The 25,791-nt window shown below is 50.9% G+C and overlaps 1 protein-coding gene across 2 annotated transcripts in view; it reads right to left on the reverse strand.

Annotated features, from left to right (window-relative positions):
* Nucleotides 1-25,791, reverse strand: part of MBP (myelin basic protein) — a 117,494-nt gene that overhangs the window by 68,782 nt on the left and 22,921 nt on the right. For both annotated transcript variants that reach the window (XM_053206054.1, XM_027069205.2), the window contains exon 2: nt 24,279-24,354. In XM_053206054.1, the coding sequence (XP_053062029.1) occupies nt 24,279-24,329 (51 nt within the window). In that variant the 5' untranslated portion in view covers nt 24,330-24,354. The remainder of the gene's footprint in view (nt 1-24,278; nt 24,355-25,791) is intronic.

The following is a 25,791-nucleotide window of genomic DNA, read 5'->3' on the forward strand; positions in this document are numbered from 1 at the left end:
CCCCTCTGTCTCAGCTCTGGCTCTTGGCTGCCCCTCCCCCAGCTCTGTTCCCAAGCTTTGTCTTACAGCCGGTGGGCCTCACCTGCCCGGCTTTCCCCCCTCCACTTCTCCCATGCTCTGGCAGATCTCTGGGGGGCCTAGAGAGCGGGCACGTGGCCCCGAGGCTGGGCACCAGCCCTGCAGAAGCTTCTGGGGCCGGCTGGACCGGCGTCACCTCCGGGCACTGCCAGCAGTGTGCTCCCCCTGGGCCAGGTGGGCAGGAGGCGGGGAGAGAGACGCCCTTTGGGACGCCAACGTGCCCAGCTAATCTGACCCAGGAAGTCCCGCCCCTCCGTCCCCCTCCTTCCCAGGTTCCCGGCTCTACTTGGGTCTGCATTGCAACAAAACCCATCCTAATACGAGTCTTCTCGTGAGGAGGCCATAAGTGACTGTCCTGTCAACATAAGGTCTGATTCAGACCAGGACGGATTCACAGTCAGGGAGCAGCACAGGCAGGCAGCCAGCAGGTGGGAGAGGAGGTGAGGGCCCAGGCTGGAGGTGACCTCCGTGGCCTTGGGGAGGTGGAGGCCAGCCCTCTGGAGTTCACACCTGTGCTCCCCACCACTGCCCCAGGTCCCTCTGGAAGGCTCTAGCCCAAACGAGGGTAGGGTTCCCGCTCCTACACCAGCATGGGGTCTCCTCTCCCACACCGGCGTGGGGTCTCCACTCCCCATGGGGAAGACAGGGGCAGACGGATGGGTGAGATCCCACTGGCCAACATTTAGAACCCGGTTCCTACAATTAAATGATGTCCGATGTTATACATATAAAAAAAGGCTTATTGTTAATTAACACCCAGAACACGGAGGAGGGAGAAGTTTGCTTTCATTTTCACAGTGAAGCTGATGTTACCAGCTGGGGTTTTTTAAATTTTTTTTTCTTAACGTTTATTTTTGAGACAGAGAGAGACAGAGCATGAACGGGGGAGGGTCAGAGAGAGAGGGGGAGACACAGAATCCGAAACAGGCTCCAGGCTCTGAGCGGTCAGCACAGAGCCCGACGCGGGGCTCGAACTCACAGACCGCGAGATCATGACCTGAGCCGAAGTTGGCCGCTTAACCGACTGAGCCACCCAGGTACCCCACCAGCTGGTTAATACACTAAATTGGGGTTTCCCAGGCTGAGATCTAACAGTCTCATAAAATCACTATTTAACAGCACACAGTCGTGTTCAAACTCACTGGTAATTGAAAAGATACAAAGCAAGACAAGAATGAGAGACTGTTTTCTAACATCCTGACGTATTCTCAACTTGACAAAGTTGAGAAAAAAGTACTTTGCAGCCTTGTTGGGGATGCAGTGACACAGGAGCCCTCTGGGAGCTGAATAAACATTCACAGCAGGTTCTGTGACACCAACAATAACAAAACCAAGCTGTCCCTCCCCTGGATCAGGCTCTCGCCTCCTGCCCTCAGGGTCCAGGAGGGTCAGAGTGTCTGGGAGGGAGGACCTGACCAGGCTCAGCCCCACCCCTAGTGGCTTCCTCCTCCTGCCCTCAGCCTTCCTCCCCCTCCCCCCTCCCCCTCTTCCCCTTCTTCCCCTCCCTCTCTTCCTGCCCTCCTCCCCACACCCTTCCCCTCCCACAAGGGCAGGTCTGAACTCCTCTCCCCTGTAGACTTGGCCACCGATCCCCCCACCCCACCCCCGCCCCTGTAGGCTCACTCCTTTCTCCCCCAACCAGGCTGTAAATTGTTTGACAAGAGGGACCTTGCCTTATAAACCCTTCTGTCCCCAGACCTCGCCAGCGTCTGGCACCCAGCAAGTGCTGGAGAGAAAACTGTTTGGCTGTTACATTTACAAAGCTTTTGGTGGCAGAGGAAGCCAAAGGTGGCTCAATGGGCGTTTTCTCATATCCACCTATTTACTCAGAGGAGAGTAAAACTTGGGTGGGCAAGCACTTCTCGACAGGTCCGTTCGTCAGCCGTGAATCCAGTCTCGTGTCTTTGTTTCACGTCTCGCTTTGAGGCTGACAGCAATGTCGTCTTCTTTGCCAAGCACACAATACCCATCACTGGAGAAGTAATCGATCGAATACAATTTAGCTGCCGTGTTCCTTCATCGCGGGTGCATCTTCTCACGCTTTCACATTTAGATCAAGAAGCCCCTTACGACCAGCAGCGTCTTCGACTTAGAACCGAGGACTCCTTCCTTCTGGGAGGCTTGGAGTCTCAGGGATGAGGGCACTTCGGGGTCAGGGTCAAAGCTTGGTATTGAAAGCGAACCACTCTGCCCTCAGTGACTGCAGCTGGATGATAGGGTCACACAGCCTGCCTATCTCGGCTGCTGGGGTCGGCGCGGCCGGATGTGGTGGTGAAGAGATAGCTGGTGTCCTCAGCCCGTGCCCGGTGCAGGCCTCCCTGCTGCAGCATCAGAACAGGCACCGTCTGCTCCTTCAAGGGGCCACAGGGGGAGGCGGGGCGGAGTCCCGATGACAGACGGGACCCCGAACCTCACCCACCTCCTCCGGTCATAATGCGTCATAACTCCACGCGCTGTGCAGGACGCTGTGCGAAAAGTCCACGCGCACGGCCTGGGAAATCTACTCGCTGACTTCTGTCCCAACAAAGAGTTACTTTCTGAGACCTGATGCTGTTGCTTTACCGCGAACATAAAATAGGATTTACGGAGAACACACTTCCAACAAGCGAAACGTCCACCAGCAAAACACACACGATCAAGATGGTGTGGGTCAAACGTAAGGGAATTTTCACGATAAAGAAAGTAAATAACAGACATAAAACACTCAGATACACAAAGAGGGTCGGTGCCGACAAGACCCGCGACCCAGGGTGTCACTGCCCCAACGTGTCCTGATTCTCAAATCGTGTCTGTGACTGCACGTGTCTAAATGTGTTTCAAGCAGTCATGGTTCCTTCATAATATTTGTACTAATTTTCATTTCCAACAGCCTAAATATGAGAGAGGTGACCGATGTAAGAATTCACTTACTTTTCCATATTAACTTTAGGGGTAAACACAATAAGGCAAAAGTCTCATAATTACAAATGCCGGTTTAACAATATTTTTACAATTTTTTTTAAACGTTTATTTATTATTGAGAGACAGAGCATGGACAGGGGAGGGGCAGAGAAAGAGGGAGACACAGAATCCGAAGCAGGCTCCAGGCTCCGAGCTGTCACCACAGAGCCCGACGCGGGGCTGCAACTCACAAACCGTGAGATCATGACCTGAACCGAAGTCGGATCCTTAACCGACTGAGCCATCCAGGCGCCCCTAAAAATATTTTAAAATATTGAGGCACCTGGGGGGCTCAGTTGAGTGTCCGACTCTTGATTTCAGCTCAGGTCATGATCCTGGGGTCGTGGGATCAAGCCTTGCACTGGGCTCCCAGCTGAGCATGAAGCCTGCTCAAGATTCTCTCTCTCCTTCTCCCTCTGTCCCCCCCCCCCCAACTCATGTGCTCTCTCCCAAATAAAAAAAACTAAAAATATTTCTAAATGCAGATGAGACTTATTTTTCAACACGGATACAACACTCATGATAAAGTAAGCAATTTACCGCATCCCTGGTCTGTATGTTTTCACTCAACAGTCTTCATCCAAGTGGGATTAAAACCCCCCTCTTAACCAACGGGTTCTCTGCTCACTGAATGACGCCCCTGAGGGACAGGTGCACTCAAGCCCTGCCCAGTGTCTGGCCCCCTCCCGTCCTTGTTCAGAAGAGAAGCGAGGCCCTGTCTGCTCCGGGCACTGCTATCCTAGGGGCCCCGGGTCCCTCGTCTGTGCTGTTGGACACAAGCTGAGCAGACAGCGTTTCTCGTCTTTTCTGGTTCTGGGCACCGTCCTGAATGGAAACCCCGGGACGGAATCTACTTTAGCGTTGGAAGTGTTTCAAAGTTCGCTTTCAATGTAAGGGTGGGTATTTGTTGCATTTCCTAAAGAAACACTGACTTTCAAAGGAGACTTGTTGAGGGGACCAGGAGTCACGTACTCACCTACAGGGAAAGGTGCGGTGTGTGTATTCGGTGCTTGGGGGACATGCTGTGTGTGCAGTCACCTGGGGGATGTGCTTTGTGTGGTCACCTGGGAGATGTGCGGTGTGGTCACCTGGGGGACGTGCGGTGTGTGCGGTCACTGCTTGGGGGACGCTCCACCAAAGTCAGGCGAAGCTTCCATGCTCAGGGAAGAGCTGGTTCCTCCAGATTTGACAGAAATCTAATCAGGTCAAACCAAAGACCCGCATCTGGCCCTCAACCAGCCTCAGGGAGGGCGCCTCAGGGGTCCACATGCCTGGGTCCAGTCTGAGTCCATCCTTGGATGTTAAAAAAATATTCAAACAGGAATGAGGGCTCCTGCAGATCAGCTATGAAGAGGTCATACTGCCGTGAGTGGGTCCCTAAGCCACGATGGGTGTCTTCATAAGAGGCAATTCAGACACACAGACACAGACACACAGGGAGGGGGCCGTGAGCCAACAGGGGGATACGTCCCCAGCCAAGGACTGCTGGAAACCACCGGATTCTAGGACAGAGGCTGGAACGCAGCTGCCATGAGAACCTTCCGAAGAGCCATCCCTGCCGACTCCTGGGTTCTGGACTTCTGGTCTCCAACAGTGTGAGAGACCAAATTCCTGGTGTTTTTAGCACCGGTTTGCAGACCTTTGTTGCAGAAGCATCAGGAAATGAACACAAGTCCCTCTACGTCCCTCTATATGTAGCACAAATAGCTCTGGATGTTAACATGAATAGTGAAACAGAGAAAGGCACTGTTTTTGGCATTAAGGAATTTCTAGTGCTTTTTTTGGTATTAAGGAATTTCTAGTCTCCTAACCTACTTACAAACCAGAGAACGTTCTCATTTTTTTTTTTTTTTTGTGAATAAAACATTAAAAAAACCAACAAAACACAAAAACCTCACCTGGCCTTGACTTCTAAACTTTAAGCATCAAAGTGTTCCTCATGGGCCAGTGTGGGTCCAGCACTAGGGTCGGTGTGAGGAGAGAGGGACCTGGGAATTCACAGGGTTCGCCTTGGTACCCAGGAAGTACGATTCAGGGCCGCCTCCATGAGGACCAAACGGAACAACAAAGGATAAAATTGAGTCAAACCTACCAAAGCTGCAAACAAACCAAAACACTGGTAAAAGGCATCCGGGTTTAATTATTTTAGGCCCTGGTCTGTTCAGCCACTTGTAACTTTGTACCTATCTTGTCCAGTCATTTCCCTGCGACCTAACCCACCGTCCAGGGACCCCAGCCATCCTAAGAGATTTTCTTAAAGTGTAGCTATTTACACATACACGGAATTGTAAGTATAAAATGCATTTAATCAGCCTTGAGTTTTTGAAAGGCTGATGGTCTGGAAGCAACAATTTTAGGAGGAATGGCCCAGAAGATAAGTTTCTTTTATTTATTTATTTATTTTTCAACGTTTATTTATTTTTGGGACAGAGAGAGACAGAGCATGAACGGGGGAGGGGCAGAAAGAGAGGGAGACACAGAATCGGAAACAGGCTCCAGGCTCTGAGCCATCAGCCCAGAGCCTGACACGGGGCTCGAACTCACGGACCGCGAGATCGTGACCTGGCTGAAGTCGGACGCTTAACCGACTGCGCCACCCAGGCGCCCCCCAGAAGATAAGTTTCTAATCGCCATAGCAACATCCGGAAAAAAAAAAATTAAAAAGTCTCTGAGAGAGGACAACCCTGGAGTCACAGTTTTAAAAAAATTATACAATTTACAAAATTCTGATTCAAACTAAAAAACAGGCATCAGGAGAGGAAAGATGTTGAAAGATATTAAAAGTGATATTTTAAACCACAAGACCATTTTAAACTGTTGGACTCGGAGGCGTGACCCACCACGGGCTGCTTTAAAAAAGAAAAAAAGAAGTGATTTTGAAAAGTCTGCAATACCTTAGAAGAAGATGACATTTCATGTGATTTCATAAAACTTGAGTTGGGACTCACAGGCTTAGACGCAGGGAGTTGGGTCTGGTTTGAGTTCCCTGACTAGGTTCCCATTCAGTCACTCACTGACTGGTTCCCACCCAAACGTGCTGGGAGCTGGGGCTGGGACAAGACAAGAGAGCTTCCTGGAGGAGTTCACAGTGCAGTAAACAAAACGGACACGTCGGAAATGAAATCGGAAAACAAGCCAGCCGGCGTTCAGTCGAACCAAGTGCGGGGTATGCAAGCTTGACTCCACCCCCGGGTGTATTTGCTGTAGGAACCACACCACACCTACTTTTCTGAGACCCCCCAGAAGAAAAATGACACAGCGATTTGTTGTTTTTATAATGCAAACGATGTTCAGCACGACAAGTGTAGAAGATCGGTTCATAAGATAGAAACTTTTGCATTATCTACTTTTCTGGAAAGAACTGACACCAGGTTAGTGTTGAAGGCCGTGAAAAACCCGAGATCTTACTTCTATGCAGGCTGCAGGCTGACGAGCTGGCCTGCTGGTGTCATGGGTGCTGACGGAAGACAGGAGACTCCTGGATCAGAGACCACAGATGGCTGATTACCCACAGCAGTCCTAGAACCTCATCATCTGGGCACTCGGTTCCTACAGGTTCCTACGAGCCCGTGGGGACCAAGCCCCGGTTCTTAAGGTCAGTGGGCACGGACCCGATGTGCAGGGTTGTGCTGTTGGAAGAAGGATCTTGGCTTAGGGACCCCGAATCCTGTACAAGAGACAGTATGTTTGCCCCGCCCCCCCGCCCGCCCCACCATCCTGAGGCTTTGCCTGCAGGATGTGTAGAATACGAGAGACGCTGGGGCGTCCTCCTAAGAGCTGGTTGCAGAACAGGCGGCCTCCCGAACGTCGGCCACGTGATGGCGCAGTCTCTTGGCATTGACCGCTTCACGGTCACACCCAACCTGACATGTTTCCTTCTCCAGCTCAAAGTTCTCCAGGGCAGCTGTGCTCAGCTGAGTTCAGAGGAGACAGAGGGAGGCAAGACTTCTACAGTTGGGAGGAATCCAGAGGCCGCCCAACCGGCCCATTTTACTACTGAGATCACTGAAGCCAAGAGAGGTTCCGATGATGTGTGCTCACGCACCAGCCTCTCAGGTCAGAGCCCAGACGGAAACCTCGAGGCAGATGTGCAGAAAGGGCGTTTCTGGTCTGGACAGAAGCGTGGGGAAGGTGTCGGGGGGGGGGGGGCAGAGCATTCCTGATGGGGGGGGGGTTACGGCTCATGTCAACAGTGTGCCTCACGTGGCCCAGACAGCCCCAGACAGCCTCTTACGGCCAGGGGCTGCACTTGGGGCTGGGATGGCTCCACCGCCCAGCCTGCCCAAATCTTGTGCACCCCAAGACAGGGAAGCCTCCTGGCCCTGCCCGGGCTTCCTAGGACCTGCCCAGGACACACCTGGTTCAGCAACCCCCCCCATCCACCAAGCCCCCAGGAAGGCGGCTCGGTGAGCCAAGACGAGTTGGCCCCACAGAGCAGGCCTGCCAGAGCCGGGGAGGCAATGAGGGGAGAGTCACAGAGCACTGGCTGTCATCTCCCCCGACGTGAGCCTCCGAAGGACCCTCATGCTTCCCAGCTCCAGGCTCCAGAGTCAGCGAAGAGACAGAACACGGTCCCCACGTGCTCAGAGCGGGGGATGAAGAGCTGTGGACGGAGGTCACAGGGCCAAGCACTCGTCAGGTGGGAAGAGCAGCCACCCCGGCCCCACACCACTGGCAGGTGACACGGGCTCCCAGGAGGGGAGGGCTGCTGGGGACCCAGCCCCGGAGGGCTCGGGGCAGGGTGACAATTCCTCGGCCGTGGCTTGGGCGGCACGGGCACCGGGGACGCGAAGGCCAGGCTGCCGGCACGTTTGTACGGAGAACTGTGGAGGCTAAGGGAAACTCGCTCCCTTTTATTTTACTCAAGAGGCAAAACATTCTCTTACGCTCGGATTGAGTCCAGGCCCTGTACGGGCTGGCTGTGTACACGCCGAAGGCCTACAGCTCCATCCTTCGGTTGCATCCCAAAGATGCACGTGCCACCGAAGCAGAGGAGAAGCCACGGCCAAGGTCTGTCTGGCCGACGCGGTCTGGGGCTGAGCCGCTCTTCATGGGCTAGGGCGGAGCGAGGGTCAAATCACCGCTATTTTATGTGCATGGAAACATCCTCCTGTATGTTCCTGTTATTTAAATGTGGTGATAAACTTTGTCTGAAACCATGGAAGTAAAAATTCCTGAGTATGAGTGTGTGTGTGTGTGTGTGTGTGTGTGTGTGTGTGTGTGTATGCCTGTGTTGGGGGTGTAATATAAATAGTTCTTACAACTTTGCACTCATTACTCCGCAATTTTGGTTTGTTTCTTAAAAACAAAGGATCAGGGGCACCTGGGTGGCTCAGTCAGTTAAGCGTCCGACTTCGGCTCAGGTCATGATCTCACGGTCTGTGGGTTTGAGCCCTGCGTCGGGCTCTGTGCTGACCGCTCAGAGCCTGGAGCCTGTTTCAAATTCTGTGTCTCCCTCTTTCTCTGACCCTCCCCATTCATGCTCTCTCTCTCTCTGTCTCAAAAATAAATAAATGTTAAAAAAAAACGAAAAAACGAAGTATCATACTGACTCCTGCTCTAGGCTGGGTCTGGAGAAGCAGCAGAAGAAACTAGAAAAACATTGGAAGATCTTAGGATCGAAGTAAAGAATTTGAAGCAAAATGAAAGCCAGACTCATGGCTCATCTCCACGGCGTGACCTCCTTATTGCAGACTCAGAATGCAGACACAGAATGCACGTATTAGTGCAAAAGGGCAGGCCTCCGACAGTCTAGACAACGGCTTCTCGGTGTTGTGTTACTGACACCGTGGGCTGGATGAGTGTTGGCTGTGCGGTGTAGGGTTTCTTGTCCACTGTGGGATGTTTCGCAGCGTCTCTGGCCTCTACCCACGTGATGCTCATGGTATCCTGCTGCTGTGACAATAAGAAATATCTCCTGACGTTGACAAATGTCCCTGAGGATGGGAAGGGAGGGTCACTCTTAGCTGAGAGCCCCTGGTCTAGACCAAAAGAAGTATTTGAGAAGGAGAGAAAACTGTAAATCCATTCACTAGTGTGCTTGCTGGTAACAAATTCAAATACTTTGTAAGTCATCAAAAACTCTTTTGAGTTTAATTTGAGAGAGGGGACAACATGACTGGATTAGAAACCGAAGGTGAGAACCAGATTTAATTTAGAACAAGGGGCCCGTTGGCAATGGTTCTTAGATGGGACCCCGGAACACAGCACAAAAGAAATAATGGATAAATCAGACCTCGTCGAAATTTAAAACTGTGTGTTGCAATGGACGCCATCAAGAAAGGAAAACAACAACCTGGAGAAAGAGAGAAAATACTTTCAAATCACCTATCTGATAAGATATTCGTGTCCAGAATATGTAAAGAGCTCCTACCATTCAACAATGAAAAGACAAAACGCCTAATTTTTTAAAAAACGGGCCAAGAATCTGAATAGGCATTTCTCTGAAGAAGACAGACAGATGGCCAGTAAGTACAGGAAAAGATGCTCAACATTATCGTGCATGAAGGAAATACAATCAAAAGCACAATGTGAGGTACCACTTTGCGTCCGCTAGGACGGATACAAGCAAGAAGACTGACAACAGTAACTTGGTCAGGACACGGAGAAGTCGGAAACCCTCAGACACTGCCAGTAAAACGGTGCAGCCATTGTGCAAGACAGCTTGATGGGTCCCCACACGGTTCATCACAGAGTTACCGTAGTAGGACTCATCAGATCCACTCCTGGGTACACGCCCGAGAGAAATGAAAACGTACGTCCAGGCAAAAACCTGTGTAAGAGTGTTCGTAGCAGCATATTCACAATACCAAACGACGGAAGCATCCCAAATGACCAGCAGCGAATGAATGGATAATTAAAATGTGGCCTATTCCTACAAGGGCATATAATTCTTTAACAGCAAGGAACAAAGTGTTGCCACCTGCCACAGGCATGAGCTTGAAAACACTGTGCTATACGGAAGGAGGCGGTCGCCAAACATCCATGCTGCGTCATCACCTATGAACGAAACGTCCAGAACAGTCAAATCCAGAGGGACTGGAAGTATGTTAGCAGTTGCCTGGGGTGGACGGGGTTAAGCGGGGGCTTCTAGTGGCTGCGAGGTCTCCTTGAGAGGTGACAAATACGTTATAAAGTCAGACTGTGGTGATGGCTGCACAATCCTGGGAAGATACTAAAGAGGACTGAGCTGTACGTTTCAGATGGGTGAAGGTTAAGGGTATCTGAATTTATCTCAATAGAACTATTGGTTAGAAGAAAAAGAGCGGAATGCACCCCATAGCCAGGACCCGGTGAGCTTCTGGCTATGACGTTAAAGGTGAGGCATCATTCCTCACGTAGCTGGCTCATCCGCTGTGGGGACTGCGTGGGATTCAGTGCTAGGATCCCAGACTGGTTTTTGAAATGTGGGGGATTAAAATTTTGGAAGACTTTATTCTACGTCTTAGGCTGGTTATTTCTACACCTGGCGACAGTGATTACCTCCAATGCATTTACGGACAAAGGCACAGAAAACGTCTCCTGCTCAATATCGCAGACCCCAGAAGAAAGAAAGAAACAAACAATGATGTTACAAGTCTCCATGGCGTGAGATTGCAAAGTCAGTGCTCCTTATCCAGACCTGTCTGTTTTAATGGCATCAAAGAAAACACAGCAAGCATTTCTGCTAACAAGAGTATATGAAAATCCAGGTTTTTTTTTTTTAATTAAGAAACGATACAAGAGAAAAGAAAACACATGTGCACACAAAAGCTCGTACATGAGCTTTTGCTGCTAGCCGTGGTATTTATAAGCCCCAAAAGGTGGAAAGAGCCCGATGCCCATCCATGGGTGAACGGATACACCGAATGTGGTCCGTCCACACAACGCAACATTATTCAGCCGTAAAAAAGAATGGAGTGCTGGCCCGTGCTACGTGGGCTCTGAAAACATTATGCTCCACGAAAGGAGCCAGACAGAAACGAGCACCTATCAGATGATTCCATTCGGGTGAAATGCCCAGAACAGGGAAACCTAGAGACAGAAAAGAGATTGGTGGTTGCTGAGGGCCGGGGCACGGAGGCTGAGGGCTGGATGGAGAAGCTGTGAATGACAGCTTCTCTCTGAGATGACGCCAATAGCTAAAATTGACCGTTGGTGACTGTCCTGCATATCTGTGAATACACCAGAAACCCACCGAATTGTACACTTCAAATGGGTGAATGGTACGGCATGTGAATTACATCTTCATAAAGGTGTTTTTAAAAAGCGTGGGAGCTGGGCCTGCAGGCAGTTAACAGCGAAAGGTCCCCGCATCACTGGAAGGGAGTCTGGAGCTCAGTATTCGAGGCGGTTTATGGAGCCGTTACCCTAGATTAGGAAGTGGCTCTTTTAACTACTTGAGTGTTAAAGCCACCGTCTCTGCCAAGATCATTTTGTAATGTAATTAGGACTGTGGTGTTCCAATAATCAGGGCAAAGAAATGAGCCCAGGGTTTGATTTAAACAGTGACTTTCAGAAGTCACAGCAAAACAAGCACTGACCAGCGTCACAGCAAGACTGTTTATCGGGGCCCGTTGCGTAACCGGACACAGTAACTTCTATTTTCGGAACACAAATATCTTGCCATTTATTCCTGGAAGCTACTGCTGTATCAGCCGGTCACGTCTTAAATGAGAAGGATGGTCACATAAAGAAGGGTGTGAGGGGGAGAGGGAGAGAGAGACTGTTGAGCGTAGCTCTTTCGCTTAGAGTTCTAGAGTAAATTGCAAGTTCGATGAAAACACACTGAAAGGCGATTCACGTAAGGAAGTTCATTCAGTTCCAAAGGATGTTCTACATTACTGAAAACAGAACAAGGCGGTGGAAAACTCTCATCTTCTCAACTGGAAGCTGAATGCATTGCCTTCAGTTTCATGTAATAAAAACCTCGGGGTCCTACTTATGTTCCCCAAACATATGCCCCCATGCCCGCACATGCTTATCCACTTGCTTCCCCCAATGAGGACAGGGCAGAAGGACAATAAGGTCTAACACTTCTGTATTTCTGACCGTAGCCCTCAGCGATGCCAGCCTCCCGGCCTCCTTGCTGAAAGTGGCCATGAGGGTCCCAACGGCCCCGTGTGGGAAGCCTGCCAGCTACCATTACTTATCTTGCAAACCTGCCTCTTCTATTTTCCTTACTTTAGAAGAGGTGAACGTAAAATCGTTTTTAAGCAACAAACAGGCTTTCGTGAGCCTGTTAATGCGGTAAGGTTCAAACAGAAAGAGAAATTTCCCACAGAACTAGAATTGCACCTGCACTCTGGTGTCCTCGCTCTAAGCAAACGCACTCGCACTGCACATGGAATTATCCCTGGTCCACGCACACGCTCGTCTTCCAAGAGGAACCCTGCTGTCCCTGTGATGGGGGCCGAGCCGTGAGAGCCGCAGACCTGGCCCCAGCGGGCTCTCGGCGCCGGAGAAACCAATCAGGCTACATCTGTGGACTCCATTAAGAGACTGGGAATGTCTGGAGAACTCCAGGAGTACAGGTGGTGATAGGTCCGATCACCAGGGGTGATGAGATCGAGTCCTCCCTCCATCAAGGGTCTGAACGTGACGTTGGCTGCAAAGGCACATTCAGGAGAAAATTTCTTTTTCAGGCCACAGACCGCTCTTGTTTCGTAACTGACGATAAAATCAAGGCAGCATCTAGTTAGGTGAAGATACAAATTATAAACATATTTTGAACCAAGTCTTTATGGACCCGACAGGTCACGTGGAGGCTGGGTCACCCAGGACAGATGCACTCCGTTGGGTTTCTCCGTGTTGCTCGTGAAGCATCCTGGTGTTCTGAGCACTGTGGGCACTGTGACTTTAAAAAACCACACTCTGTCTCCTAGTAGAGTGCTATCACGTATGTTCACGAACAAAGACCAGAAAATCAAAGACTGATTTTCTTTTTAAAACACTGAAGAGCTGGCAAGAAAGGCATGAAATGCAATGTTCCTAAACCGAGTAACTACATACTTTGCATTCGAACCATCAAAGGAGAGGAGTCTGTGCATTAAACATGGCTCGTCAAAAGGAAGAATCATACACTCTTGGAATATTCTACAAATACCACGTCACATTTCACCTTGAAATGCGCTGCAATGAACCGTTTTTTAAAACACTGTAGTTGTGACAAAGTAGAATAGAAGGACAAAAAAAGGATTTTGCATTCAATTTATTTGGTGTGTGGGTGGCAGTCACAAGAGCCCTTTTACTAATTCATGGGTCTAAAAATCTAAGACCCATGATTTTAGCGCCTCAGGAACAACGAGCCAGGACAGCCTAGACGATGAAGCGAACGTGGCCGTCAGCGTCACTGAGCGTCCCTTAGACACACGTGCTTTCACGGAGGCCTTACTTTCTAGAAAGACAAGGACATGCATTCGATCAGGCCATTTCCTCTCATTGTTTCCTGCCCTGAGATGAGCCTGGGCTGGGGCCACTGCACAGAAGCCCAAGAGCTCCCAGGAGCTATGGTGTCTGAGGGCATCCCTGGTTGGGGGTTCCACCACTCCCCTTTGAGAAGGCCAGCCGCTGCGTCCCCTCCCCCACTGAATCTGGCTCAAGTCTGGCCTCTTTCTTTCTTCTTCTTTTTTTTTTTTTTAAGTTCATTTATTTATTTTGAGAGAGACAGAGATAGCATGAGCAGGGGAGGGGCAGAGACAGGGAGAGACTGAGAATCCCACGCAGGCTCCCTGCTGCCAGCGCAGGGCCAGATGCAGGGCTCCAAGTCACAAACTAGGAGATCGTGACTTGGGCTGAAACCAAGAGTCGGACGCTTAGCCGACTGAGCCACCCAGGCACCCCTAGTCTGGCCTCTTTCAACGCTCCTCAGGCACCAGGGGGAGGAGGTCTGGACAGTGAGGAGCCAGCTGGGACCCTGGTCCCTCCTGGAGGTGGTGCTAGGATCCCCAGAGTGGTTGCTGTTGCACAAGTCCTCGCAAAGCCACTCCCGCACCCACGGGGGCTCTAAGCCTCCACCTGGGACCACATGCATGCAGAGTTCAGGGTTTCAGAAGCGGCTTCTGTAAATTCCACTCACTGAGTGCAAACTGGTGTCTCTAAATCATAGCACAGAGCCTGGGGACAGCAGGGCCCCACAAGTGCGTGCAGAGCAGACAGGCGAGATGCCCAAATGCACACAACGGCTCAGTGCTCGGGGCCAGCGGGGTACCCACGGCACCTTTCACGGGTGAGGAAACGGGCTGACAGTGGGTGCTGGCATCCGGGGCAAAACCCCAGAGACACACACAAGGGACCTGTCATTGGGGGTAGGGTGCTACACGAGCACAGTGACTCAGAGTAGCTGCAAGAGGGGGTCTGGGAGAAGCCAGAGACTAGACGGCAGGTGCGAGGCGGCCTGGCCGGGCCCCGGGGGCAGGAGAGGATGGCCTGGCTGGAGGGAGAGCTGAGCCGTCAAGGCCCTCCTCAAACACATCGGAAAGCAGCACCGGAGCTAGCCTTTACTTTTAAATCTGAAGACGCTGGTGTTTTCTTACGTGTCTTAACGCAATTTCGAGGCAGGAGCACACGCCTCCCTGCCCTAATCCTACCACGCCGTGTGTAATTAATGTCATCACCCACCTGCCTTACTTGTTGACGTATGGCCCGTGTTTGGTGACACATGCCTCGTGCTCAAGTGTAATTTAGGGTGCATTAAATAACAGTCTGTTCTGCAAGGGCCAATAGCCACCGAAACATGAAGAATGAACTTTATCTAGGTTTTTGCCTAACTATAGGACAATTAAAGTAATGCAGGTACCAGGTCACGGCTAGGAGACTAGGTTGGATGCATGTGACTGCGGAGCTGGGCTGAGCAGGAGAAGGTGAACTGGAGGCTGGTGATTAGTGTTCACGGCGTTTGGGGCTGGCGGGCTCGAAACACCCCCTCCACACACACACACACACACACACACACACGGAAGACAACTTTTCACAAGCATATTCCAGCACATAAAATCTCCTGCTTCCAAATTTAAACGTTTAAAACCACACTGCCAAAGGAGTTAAGTGAGAAAAGATAGGAAATAACATTTTGACACCTGGATTTTTACATTTCCTTTCGTTCAAAGTACCGTAAGAGGGTTTTACGAAGTATAAAGATGTTCTCTCTCTCTTTTTTTTCTTTCTGAGTGAGGAAAACTTTTGGAGTTTTATTCAGTGAGAATTTTTGGTAAACTTTCAGTTTTCATTGAGATAGAAAAAACTCAAAATTTCATCATTAGACTTGAAAAATACTTTTGCTGGTATAGAGTTCTAGGTTGACATTTATTTTCTTCTAGGTACATTAGAGAGTCTCCCACTGCTTCTGTCTTCCAGCTATCAGGTTAAAACCATCCCTTTTGCTCAGGCTTCTGTAGATATCCTACTCCATTTAGTGCTCCACAGTTTCATGTAAAATGTTGGATGACTGTGGCGCTTGGGTGGCTCAGTTGGTTAAGCATCTGGCTTTGGGTCAGGTCATGATCTCACGGTTCATGAGTTCGAGTTCCTCTTCGGGTGGGGATGAGCCCTGCTTCCGGTGAGCCTCACTTCTGTCTCTCCCACAAGGGATTCTCTCTCTCCCAATCTCTCTGCCCCTCACTCACTTGTGCCCTCTCTCTCTCTCTCAAAAAAAATGTCAGATGACTAACTATATAAATATAGTCATATATGTATTTGTTATTTAAGGCCATCAGTGGGTTTCTGGAATCAGTGTTTTGTGTCTTTCCATAATTTAGGAACATACATTTTCCATATTTTTGTATCTTTGGACTACTTTCAAGTAACTTCTCCGTATCTAGCTTTTAATTCAATAATTTTTTCTTCAGCTGTATCTAACGTTTACTTCAACCTGTCAACTGAGTTTTACATTTTTCATTTAAAAAAATTGTATTTAACTTATTTCAAACCTTACTGTTTTTTATATTCTCTGTCCCTTGCTTATAATTTTTTTTTTATTTTAACTTGTTCTATTGTTTTATTTTTTAAAATTTACATCCAAATTAGTTAGCATAGGGTGCAACAGTGATTTCGGGAGTAGATTCGTTAGTGCCCCTTCCCTATTGAGCCCATCCCTCCTCCCACAACCCCTCCAGTAACCCTCAGTTTGTTCTCCATATTTATGAGTCTCTTCTGTTTTGTCCCCCCTCCCAGTTTTTATATTATTTTGGTTTCCCTTCCCTTATGTTCATCTGTTTTGTCTCTTAAAGTCCTCATATGAGTGAAGTCATATGATTTTTGTCTTTCTCTGACTAATTCCACTTAGCATAATACCCTCCAGTTCCATCCACGTAGTTGCAAATGGCAAGATTTCATTCTTTTTGATTGCCGAGTAATACTCCATTGTATATATATGCCACATCCTCTTTATCCATTCACCCATCGATGGACATTTGGGCTCTTTCCATACTTTGGCTATTGTCGATAGTGCTGCTATAAACATTGGGGTGCACGTGTCCCTTCGAAACAGCACACCTATATCCTGAGGATAAATGCCTAGTAGTGCGGTTGCTGGGTCGTAGGGTAGTTCTAGTTTTAGTTTTTTGAGGAACCTCCATCCTGTTTTCCAGAGGGGCTGCACCAGCCTGCATTCCCACGTTCCTTGTTAATAATAAAGCAGCACAGAGTTTTCATATGAAAGGACATGCTTTTCCCTGTCGGTATCAGAGACAAATCTGCCTTCAAAGATTAAGTTCCTCAGTGGCGTCCCTGAGCTCACCTGGCCTGGACTGTGACACGGGGTTCAGCCAGCCTTGTGTGAGCTGCCAGAACGGCAAGGGACTGAGTCACGGGGGGTGATGACAGCCACTCAGCACCCAAAGCGGCCTCAGCCCCAGCACGGCCGGCTCCGGGAAACGTGGCTCGTCACCTGTCCCCGAGGCCTCCCCCCCCCGTCTAACACCCTCCACGTCACTGATGATTCACGAACAAGTATGTGCTCGGCCCCACCCGAGACCATGTTTTCGGTCACAGGTAAACCCCAAAGAGAGCTTAAAAACCGCTTCATGCAGAGCAAGCACACTCATCACAAGCTCAAAAGCCTTCTCGATTGAAACACACACACACGGAATGAAAGGAGCTGTGCTTCTGCTCGCTCCGTGCTCCCTTTGACGCTAGGGCAAGATTTCGGACTCCCCTTCCTCCCCGTCCGCACACGCACAATAAGAGAGCATCACAGACGCAGCGACAGAGCCATTAGGGAAGATCGGCCAGTGAAGTAAGAAAGCTCGGTGCGTCCAGCTGGAAACAAGCCGGCAAACAGGCCTGTCTCACAGGAGCACTGGCCGCCTCGTCTCGGGCCAAGGACATAAGTCCGGGACGGGAGACAGAAGACAGGTTTGCAGGCCGGGCGAACACGGAGGACATGTGACATCTGGTGCGTGTTCTGTCCTGTCCGTAGTTTTACGCAATTATTTTATTGGTGCCTGATTTCACTTTAATAACCAGTGTTAATATATCACTTACATCTAACAACCGCTCGGGTCTCAAGTTAGCAGCTTGCGAACTGGGTCACAGTTTCTGATAAAAACCAGCTTTGCCCACGAACTTGCAGACCTCAGAAACCCTACGGTAGCATGCAAGGACACAGAACATGAGCATCGCACGGCTGTCCCGGCCGCGGGGTTTTCAAGCCCCAAACCAGACGCCGGAGCCCTCGGGGTCTTGAGCCCGGAGACTGTCGGGAGCCCTTCCCAACCGCAGGCCCAGGATCCTGAGGCCTTGGCTTCGAAGGAGGAGCGGGCATGGAAGGGGTCCCCCCAGGGTGGAGGGTGGCCGGCTCCAAGCCACGGGGGCGCCGGGCAGGGAGCAGGAAGGGTCAGCCTGCGGGCTGACGGTCCACAGGCTGGCTGCTGACGGCTCGGCTCGTGGGTTTACGTGGCCTGGGGCACCGCGTCATAATCAGCCTGGCGCTATTTTTACTAAGGGTTGTTGAGGGGTGGCTGTGTCACTAATTACACCTTCTGTCTTCGGTAATTACACGGGTGTTTGTCCACTCACTGCCGCCCGACCCGCAAAGGTGTGAGCGTTCTTGCTTCAGCTGACGAAACAAGTGCCTGCTTCCGACCCTTCGACAGCAGAGTCAACCTTAGGGTCATGTTTCTACGCAAATTGGTGATAAGGGACTTTCTTTTTGAGTCCGTCCTACAGGCAGGAGCACTGCTGACTCAACACGTTCTAGAATCTGCTGTAAATACTTAGTAAGACTATTCTCTAAAGTTGGTAAAAAAAAACTCTGTATCTCGGACACAGCACCGACATGCCCACCAGTGGGCACTGCGGCCTTTCCCTGCGGGGCACAAACACCTGCCCGCTGGGTTGGGAGCCCCCTCCCCCCCCCCCAGAGCTGGCTCTGGTCCCCAGCGCGAACGTGACTTTACAAAACCCAACGGCAGGAAGATGGTTCGCGTGACATTCTCTGGCTTGTGCTCAAGTCAGATGCAGACTCACCGTGAGTTTTCCAGAATTGTAATGAGAAGGTTATTGACTATTCACAGATTTTGGAAGGCTTCTTTCAAAGGGCATGTCTTTCACATTATTGTATTTCTCTCTTTTTCGGCGCTCACTGAAGTTCTCTGGAAGCAAGCAGGAGGGTGGACTCGAGTGCTCATTGAATCCCGAAACAGCCTGTGTCAACATACGCTGTTTGAACGCGCACGTGCCTGAATTCTGACCCGGGCAGCCCGCCTTGGAACGAGATGGAGACAGAGCAGCGTGCTGTGGGCCTTCCGGGCTGCAGGGGGCAAGAACACCTTCTTTCTCTCTCTTTTTTTTTTTATGTTTATTCATTTTTGAGAGAGAGCGAGAGCAGGGGGGTAGGGCAGAGACAGAGAATCCCAGGCAGGCTCCGTGCCGTCAGGGTGAAGCCCGGCACGGGGCTCAAACTCACAAGCTGTGAGACCATGACCTGAGCTGAAGTCACATGCTCCACTGGCTGAGCCCCCCAGGCGCCCCGAGACCTCCTTCTCACCGTCGGAGACTGTAGGGCACCAGCATCACCCTCGGCAGTTTCTGGTACTTCTGGTACTAATGGTACTTTCTGGTACCATTAACCTTTGCACGAAACTATATGACTTTGACAGAGACCAGAATTCTTTTCGCCGACAGAAAGGTGCTGACGCTTATCTGACGGGGTTCCAGGTACCCTGAGGATTAGGGTGATGGGGACGGAACATCCAGCGGGGCCGTGCCACACCTCCAAACTTAGACCATTTAAGTCTAAGTGATTTAAAAATAAATAACATTTCAAATGTGGCTCTTGGGTCGTGCTAGCCGCACATCACGTGCTTCTGGGCCACATGCGTCTGAGAGACAGTTGAACGTTCCACCATCAGGGTCGGGAGGAATCCTTTACAGGGGTGTATGTGTGTGTGTGTGTGTGTGTGTGTGTGTGTGTGAGACAGAGATGCAGAGACAGAGACCAGGACTGACAGAGAACGAGCTCTGAGGTGCTGCTGAGGGTAAGGCACAGTGGAAGTTTCTACCTCGCCATCTATGAATTTACTAGATGTTGTCTAGATGTGTCCGTGTTTCAGACCATCAGACTATTTGGTACGTGCCTGTAAGGAAACACCTTCTGCTTTTCAGTTCCCCAGGCTTTCATTTTTTTTTTGTTTTTTATTAATATTTTTTTAACGTTTATTCACTTTTTGAGAGGCAGAGAGAGTGTGTGGGCAAGGCAGGAGCACAGAGAGAGGGAGACACAGAATCCGAAGCAGGCTCCAGGCTCCGAGCTGTCAGCACAGAGCCCGACGCGGGGCTCGAACCCACGGACCGTGAGATCATGACCTGAGCCGAAGTCGGATGCCTAACCAACTGAGCCACCCAGGCACCCCTTCACTTCCTGAAGCTTTTAAACATATGATTAACACAAGAATTATCTGGGTTCTCAAAGTTTCCTTTAGGTGATGTGCCTCGAAACTAGACATTATGCATTTATGGCTCTAACAATTGCCAACGCACTGCAGTCAAATCAGGAAGGGAAGTATTTCCGGGTGAATTCTGTGCTCAGTCAGTCTCACGAGGCTGCTGGCTGGAGCCTGGGCGGCTGCAGGGAGTACAAGCGCCCGGCCCGGGGCTCGCAGGCTGGCGACCCCGGGGGAGCCCGGGCGACCTGGAGCTGGCGGTGGGAGGGGTGCACTGGCCACACTCACCCGCAGCGCCAGGAAGAGAGGGGGCCTGGGGACACATCCACGAGCAGAGCTGGCCCAGGTCAGGACCCTGTTGAACTTGACTTCCATGTGGGGAGGAGAGAGGATTAGCTCGAACCAATGATGGTTTCAAACAGAACTCCTTCTCACCCTTGAGGATGGTACAGCCAGAACGGAACGTTCCAAACAGGCGGGGCAACCTAACAGCATCCATCCCATACCTGGGATGAGAAGTTGCTGGACCCAGGGCTCCGTGGAGGCGTGGCCTTGAGGAACCAGCCAGCGGGCAGACAAGGTCTGCCCCTCGCACAGCGGGGATGTCGGTGGTTTCAAAGGAAACGCACTTTCCCGTCAGAGGGAAAGACGGTCCGCACGTTGCTGGGTATATTTGTACATCTGCAAACTGGTGCCTCTTTTCTCAGAGCATCCTTCGAATGTTCTCTGGAGAGTCTCATCAAGGAAGTGGGTTTTAATGATCATTAAATACGCGAATGAACTTTTCAGGGATGTGAACGTCCCCGGAGAGGCAACGTGCACGGGCTGGTGGTTCCTGGCTGGCATGCGCTCGGCTTTGAACAACAGCCCAGATAATCCGTTTAATTGGAAATACCAAACTACGAAGTTACTCCCCACTGTAAAACTTGGATGTGAATGTTTGCAAGCTCTCAGATTTTGTTTTTCAGTGTGGTCTATTTTTCCTTAGGCTGATTAAACAGAAACCTCCAGAAACATGGCCAGGCACCTGTGGAGAAAGTATGTGAGGCCAGATACGACCACGAGGAGAAGTCCAGGCCACCCCCAGATGAAAGCAGGTTTTCAGGACTGTTGTGCTTGGCTAGGATTTCAACATTTTAACTCATCACTTGATTTCACTCATTTTGGAAAAAGGAGAAAATATGTCAACACAGACTACTGGCTGTCTTTATTTTTCACATTTCAGTAGGAATGACTCTAACGAGTGACACCCTCTACTTTCACGGGAGAAGAAAGAAATCAGAGGACTTTAAGGGCTCCTTTTTTTAAAGTTCATTCCCAAGGAAACTGATGTCAGTGTTCAAAAACAGAAACAGACAGACAAACAAAACGGACAAAGCTGAGAATTCAGATGTTAAGAAATAGTTCAAGGGCACTGGAAATCCTAATTCCTTAAGGTAGGTAGGAAATTGGGAAACGGGGAAATGCAGGGTCCCATGCCGAGTGGGATACAAACCCAGGGCAGCCTAAGCAACATACGTGGTCTCTGGCTGGAGTGCCTGAGGTGTATGGACCCTAACCTCAGGGCCCGTCATCGGTGGACCCTCTGCTCAGGGCCCGTGGCATAAAGACCATGTCCCAAGTGCCCGTCATGTACGGACCCTCTGCTCGGGGCCTGTTGCATACGCAGTTCCTCCCAAGGAACAGTTGGTCTGACACCTTCTATTCAAGCCGACGAAAGGTAAGGAATCCGGTAGTAGCCAGTGAGCCAAATGTCTCCTCTCCCTGTGCAGGTGTCCTGCCAGGTTCCCCAGGGCCATCAGCCAGGTGCAGCCTCCCCAAAGGCAGGGGAGTCTATTTTTAGCTTGTGGAACCAGTTTTCCAGGAGCCTCTGTGTGACGGGGAGGGGCCTGCTGAGAACCCTGTGAGTCTGGCCTGGAGCCGGGAGTGGGGGGGGGTTGTTTCAGCAGCAAACGTGGGTGCCCTCTGGCTCATCCAGGGCAGCTGGGACATTTTGGTTCTACCAAGTCACCTTGCTAGACAGGGAGCGACTGATAAAGAGCTGATAAGTTAGTGAGCTGGTGCTATCTGGAAATCAAATTCTACCACGAGTCTTAAAAACATGGGGAATCAAAGGCAAAATAGGGGTTTCTTCATTTCTGGGAACGGGAAGGAATCACGGAAACGTTCTGTTCCCGTGGTTCCTCCCGGGGCTGGGGTCTTTGTCCCTCACACTCACCATGGGGTGTTCTGCTCTGTGCTGGGGCCACGGGCACAGGGCTGTCAGCCACCTTGCTACACGGCCGTGCGTCCTGCCCCAGCGGTTACCAGCAATGCCAGGGTGGAAAGGGGGGCCTTTCCTTTCACCTTTGGAGGAGTAATTCCTTCCGTACGCTCCTCCCTCCTGCATCCGACACATCCTCTTTAGGAGGAGAGAGAAGCCAGTAAGAAGGCACAAGGTGCTGAGTCACGGGCAGAAACCCGAGAGCTGGAGACTGGAAGGTCCCGGCAGGAAGCGACTACCTCTCCTTCCCCAGCGCTGGACAGAGGGCCTGGCCGGACCAGGAAGCTGTGCAAACAACCAATGCCAAAACCCTCGTGCACGGCACGATGCGGGAGGTGAGGGGTGGACAGGCCAGGGAGCAGCTCCCGCCAGAGGAGGAGGCCAGGGTTTGGGGGGGGAACGGAAGGGACTCTGCCTTGCAGCTGCCCCCCACTAACAGGTCAGCCCAGCGCTCTGCCACAACAGAAGCTTTCCTTCCACTCTCCCGCGAGTCAAAACACGCCTCACAGGATGACATGCAGAAACACACAGAATGGGCAACAGTATGGCAGGAGCTCGTGTACTTGTTTTCTGTCCTGGTACAAGTTTACGTGCCGTGTAACATCTCTGGCACTCGCTCTGAACGGCATCAAACATTTTCTATCCAGTTACAAAACAGTTTTTTTACAAAGAGCTTTTACACCTAACAACCACCTGCAGGAACCAGTGTCCGTAAATTTCCAATGTTGCAAACCATCCAAACGTTACACATCAGATGTCAGGAGACAAGAGCCTCAAGTATAGGCTTTACTGCTGCTCAACAACCTTTCTTAGGTAGAATTAACAAATTAAGACCATGTCTCTGGGTTTTATGAGGTCCAACGACAGGAAAGAAACGGAGAGCCACAGAGTGGCGTTTAGAACCGGAGTCGCAAATCTGTCCCTACAAGACTTGCGCTCCCGCGGCCCTGACAGGCCAGAGCTCCGCCTAGGGCCCCTCTCCACTTTCACCTCTGGGGGAGACTCTGCTCTGGGTCAGAGGGCACCCCGGTCCCCGCATCTCCAGGCTCCACGGTAACCCGGCACAGAGCTCAACCCCTCTGCCCATTATGACAACGAGAGTATCACTAGAATGGTTTGACCTTTAAAAATTAACAAGTCAGTCCCCGTTCAGTATTGACTGGAATCGTTGAAGTATTCATAAAATTTTCCCCTTTCGGCGGGAAAAGGAGGATTCCGAACCCATAGCAACGTCACAGGCACGTAACTCCCTTCCCGTTCACCTTGGGCCTGAAATCGTGAGTCAAGAAACTAGATGATGCTGTTTGCAACTTCAGTTGAGGTAAAACATGGGCAAGAACAGGGAGTTCTCACTCATTCCTTTGCAGGGGAAGACCTGAAAGCAAATTCCGGAACATGTCGCAGCCGGCTGGTACAGAAATGGGGTCCAAGCACCGAGCAGGAAGGACCCAGTGCTGCTGGGTGGGTTGTTATCATATAAGGACTATGCTACGCAACACAACGAGGGGGTGGGCCTCCACTCAGTTCGGTCCCACGTGGCGCTGGGGGTGCCTCAGTGCCAGGACGCTGTGAACTGCCATCTGTCTGGGGCTGTAACACGTGTCAGGTTCCGTGGAGTTAGGCACCAAGGACAAGGAGTGATTTCCCTTGCCTGCCCCCCCCCCCGAGTCAGGGGAGATTCAGCACGTCTCACCCCATGTCAGCCCCCTTTCCTCATCTGAAATGACCCTTTGGTGGTGGAGAAAAAGCCCCGGCCAGAGCGTGAGGCCACCAGGAGCCTGGTGGGTGGCAGATGTGGTGTGGAAAATACAGAGGAGACTCCTTAGGACTCCCTGGAAGGAATCGGACCATTTTTATTGGCCCTTTCCCCTCTGGCGCGTCTGTACTTTCCAAGGGCGGTACGGCGATGGTGTGGGACGGGAGGGAGGGGGGTGTCACTGGCAAGGTCGTGGGCCTGGGGTCCCGGCGGAGGCGTGCGGGGTTCGGTCTGTCTGCCCTAGAGGTTTCTAAGGTAGGGGGTAACAATCCACCAGCTGTACCAGGAGCCCTGGCAGCCACCGTGTGCATCGGGAGGGTCGTGTTTAAGGACAAAACCAAACGCTGTTGGAGGGATGCTCTGAGCCCGGCTCGCTTCTTACCTTGTGGCCCTTCTCCGCGTTTAACTCCCGCTTTCCCGCGTGGTTTCCCATCCTGAGCCGGTGCGCTGGTCAGAAGCTAGAAGAAAAACAGAAGGCGTTAGCCTTAAGGCTGGGACTCTCAAAGTTTCCAATCCGAGCAACAGTCCTGTGACACGTGCTCTGTTCTGCCCATTTCTGAGAGGAGAAAACGAAAACCCCCAGACTTGAGGCACGGGAAGCCTGACCAGCGGGTGCCTCTGTTGGCCCCCGATCCCAAGCCAAACACTGGGAAGTGGGGCCCCTGCCCGTACCCACACTCTGTTCAGTCTCCAAGACTCTCCAGTGTGTTCTCATCTGTAAACAAAGAACCCGGGTCGAGAACACTCGTGGATGGTGTCGACCCGGCGACCCACACACACTTGGGGGTCACGCCTCCCCCCACCCCAGGCATGGTGAGACGCATTGACAGGCAGAACAGGGCAACCCTCCTGAAAATGAGAGGCGGTCCACTCGGGCTCACTGTTTGGGGAATCACGTGAGCACAGAAACCGCAAGATCAGACCAAGGACTGCTTATCAGACAAGTATCCCAAGAATTTGCAGCATTTGCAAGGAAGATAAAGTTGGATTAAAAAAAAAACAACTCTGTTCCTCATTTGTATTTTTAACATAAACTTCAGCAGCAAATTCATGATTTTCCCCCCCAAAAGGATCAACATTTGGCAGAATGTAGCCAAACCCACTCTACACCAATTGTGTTTCCACCTTCACCCTTGGACGTGCACCGACCACCAAGACCGCGCTCACTCCGTCGCTGTGAACCATCAATGGGCCGCAGGTGCTGGTATTTAGGGGCAGTTCCGAAATGTAACTTTCCACGAGGAACCCTTTTTAACGACTATGACAGAACCGACTCCCTGCTGAACGTGAAACAGCTTTCCTTGAAAGGTAACAAAACGAACTGTCTTCTGAAAACGGGAAGGATTTCTAAAACGTTACACATGCCTGGATGAAAGGCAAGAGTTGCCCCCCCAAAAGGTACTCCTCAGGAAAAAGGGGAATTAATTGCTTGAGATCTGAATTTTTCCAAGCCTCCCATAGCTCTGGATGCCTCTCAGTGACCCTGAAGGATGCCCTTGCCTTTGTCCACAGGACCCCAACTGAGGGCAGGATGGGTGAGAAAGGGATTTTCGAGCGTCACCTCCCAGGGTGTGTGTGAGTACGTGAGCCATTACACAGCAGAGACTGGCAACAGCCAACCACGTGTGGACAGAACACCCTTCCTACCTCACGCTTTGTAAATAGAAACTGGGGCAGGTGATCCCATTTCCAGTGACGGCCCCGGGAAGAGAAAGATTCGGTGACGTGGCAATAATGAGTTCTGGCAAATCACAGACACAGCTCTGGCAGTGAGAAAACACCATAAGCTTAGAGGATTCAGGTGAATTCCTCATTTTTGATGCATGAGAGTGAAAGAAACCCCCAATATTTAAAAATACATGCTTTAAACAAGTTTTTTAATGTTTATTTAGTTT

Source organism: Acinonyx jubatus, chromosome D3 (genome assembly GCF_027475565.1).
Source record: "Acinonyx jubatus isolate Ajub_Pintada_27869175 chromosome D3, VMU_Ajub_asm_v1.0, whole genome shotgun sequence".
Taxonomy (NCBI): Eukaryota; Metazoa; Chordata; class Mammalia; order Carnivora; family Felidae; genus Acinonyx; species Acinonyx jubatus.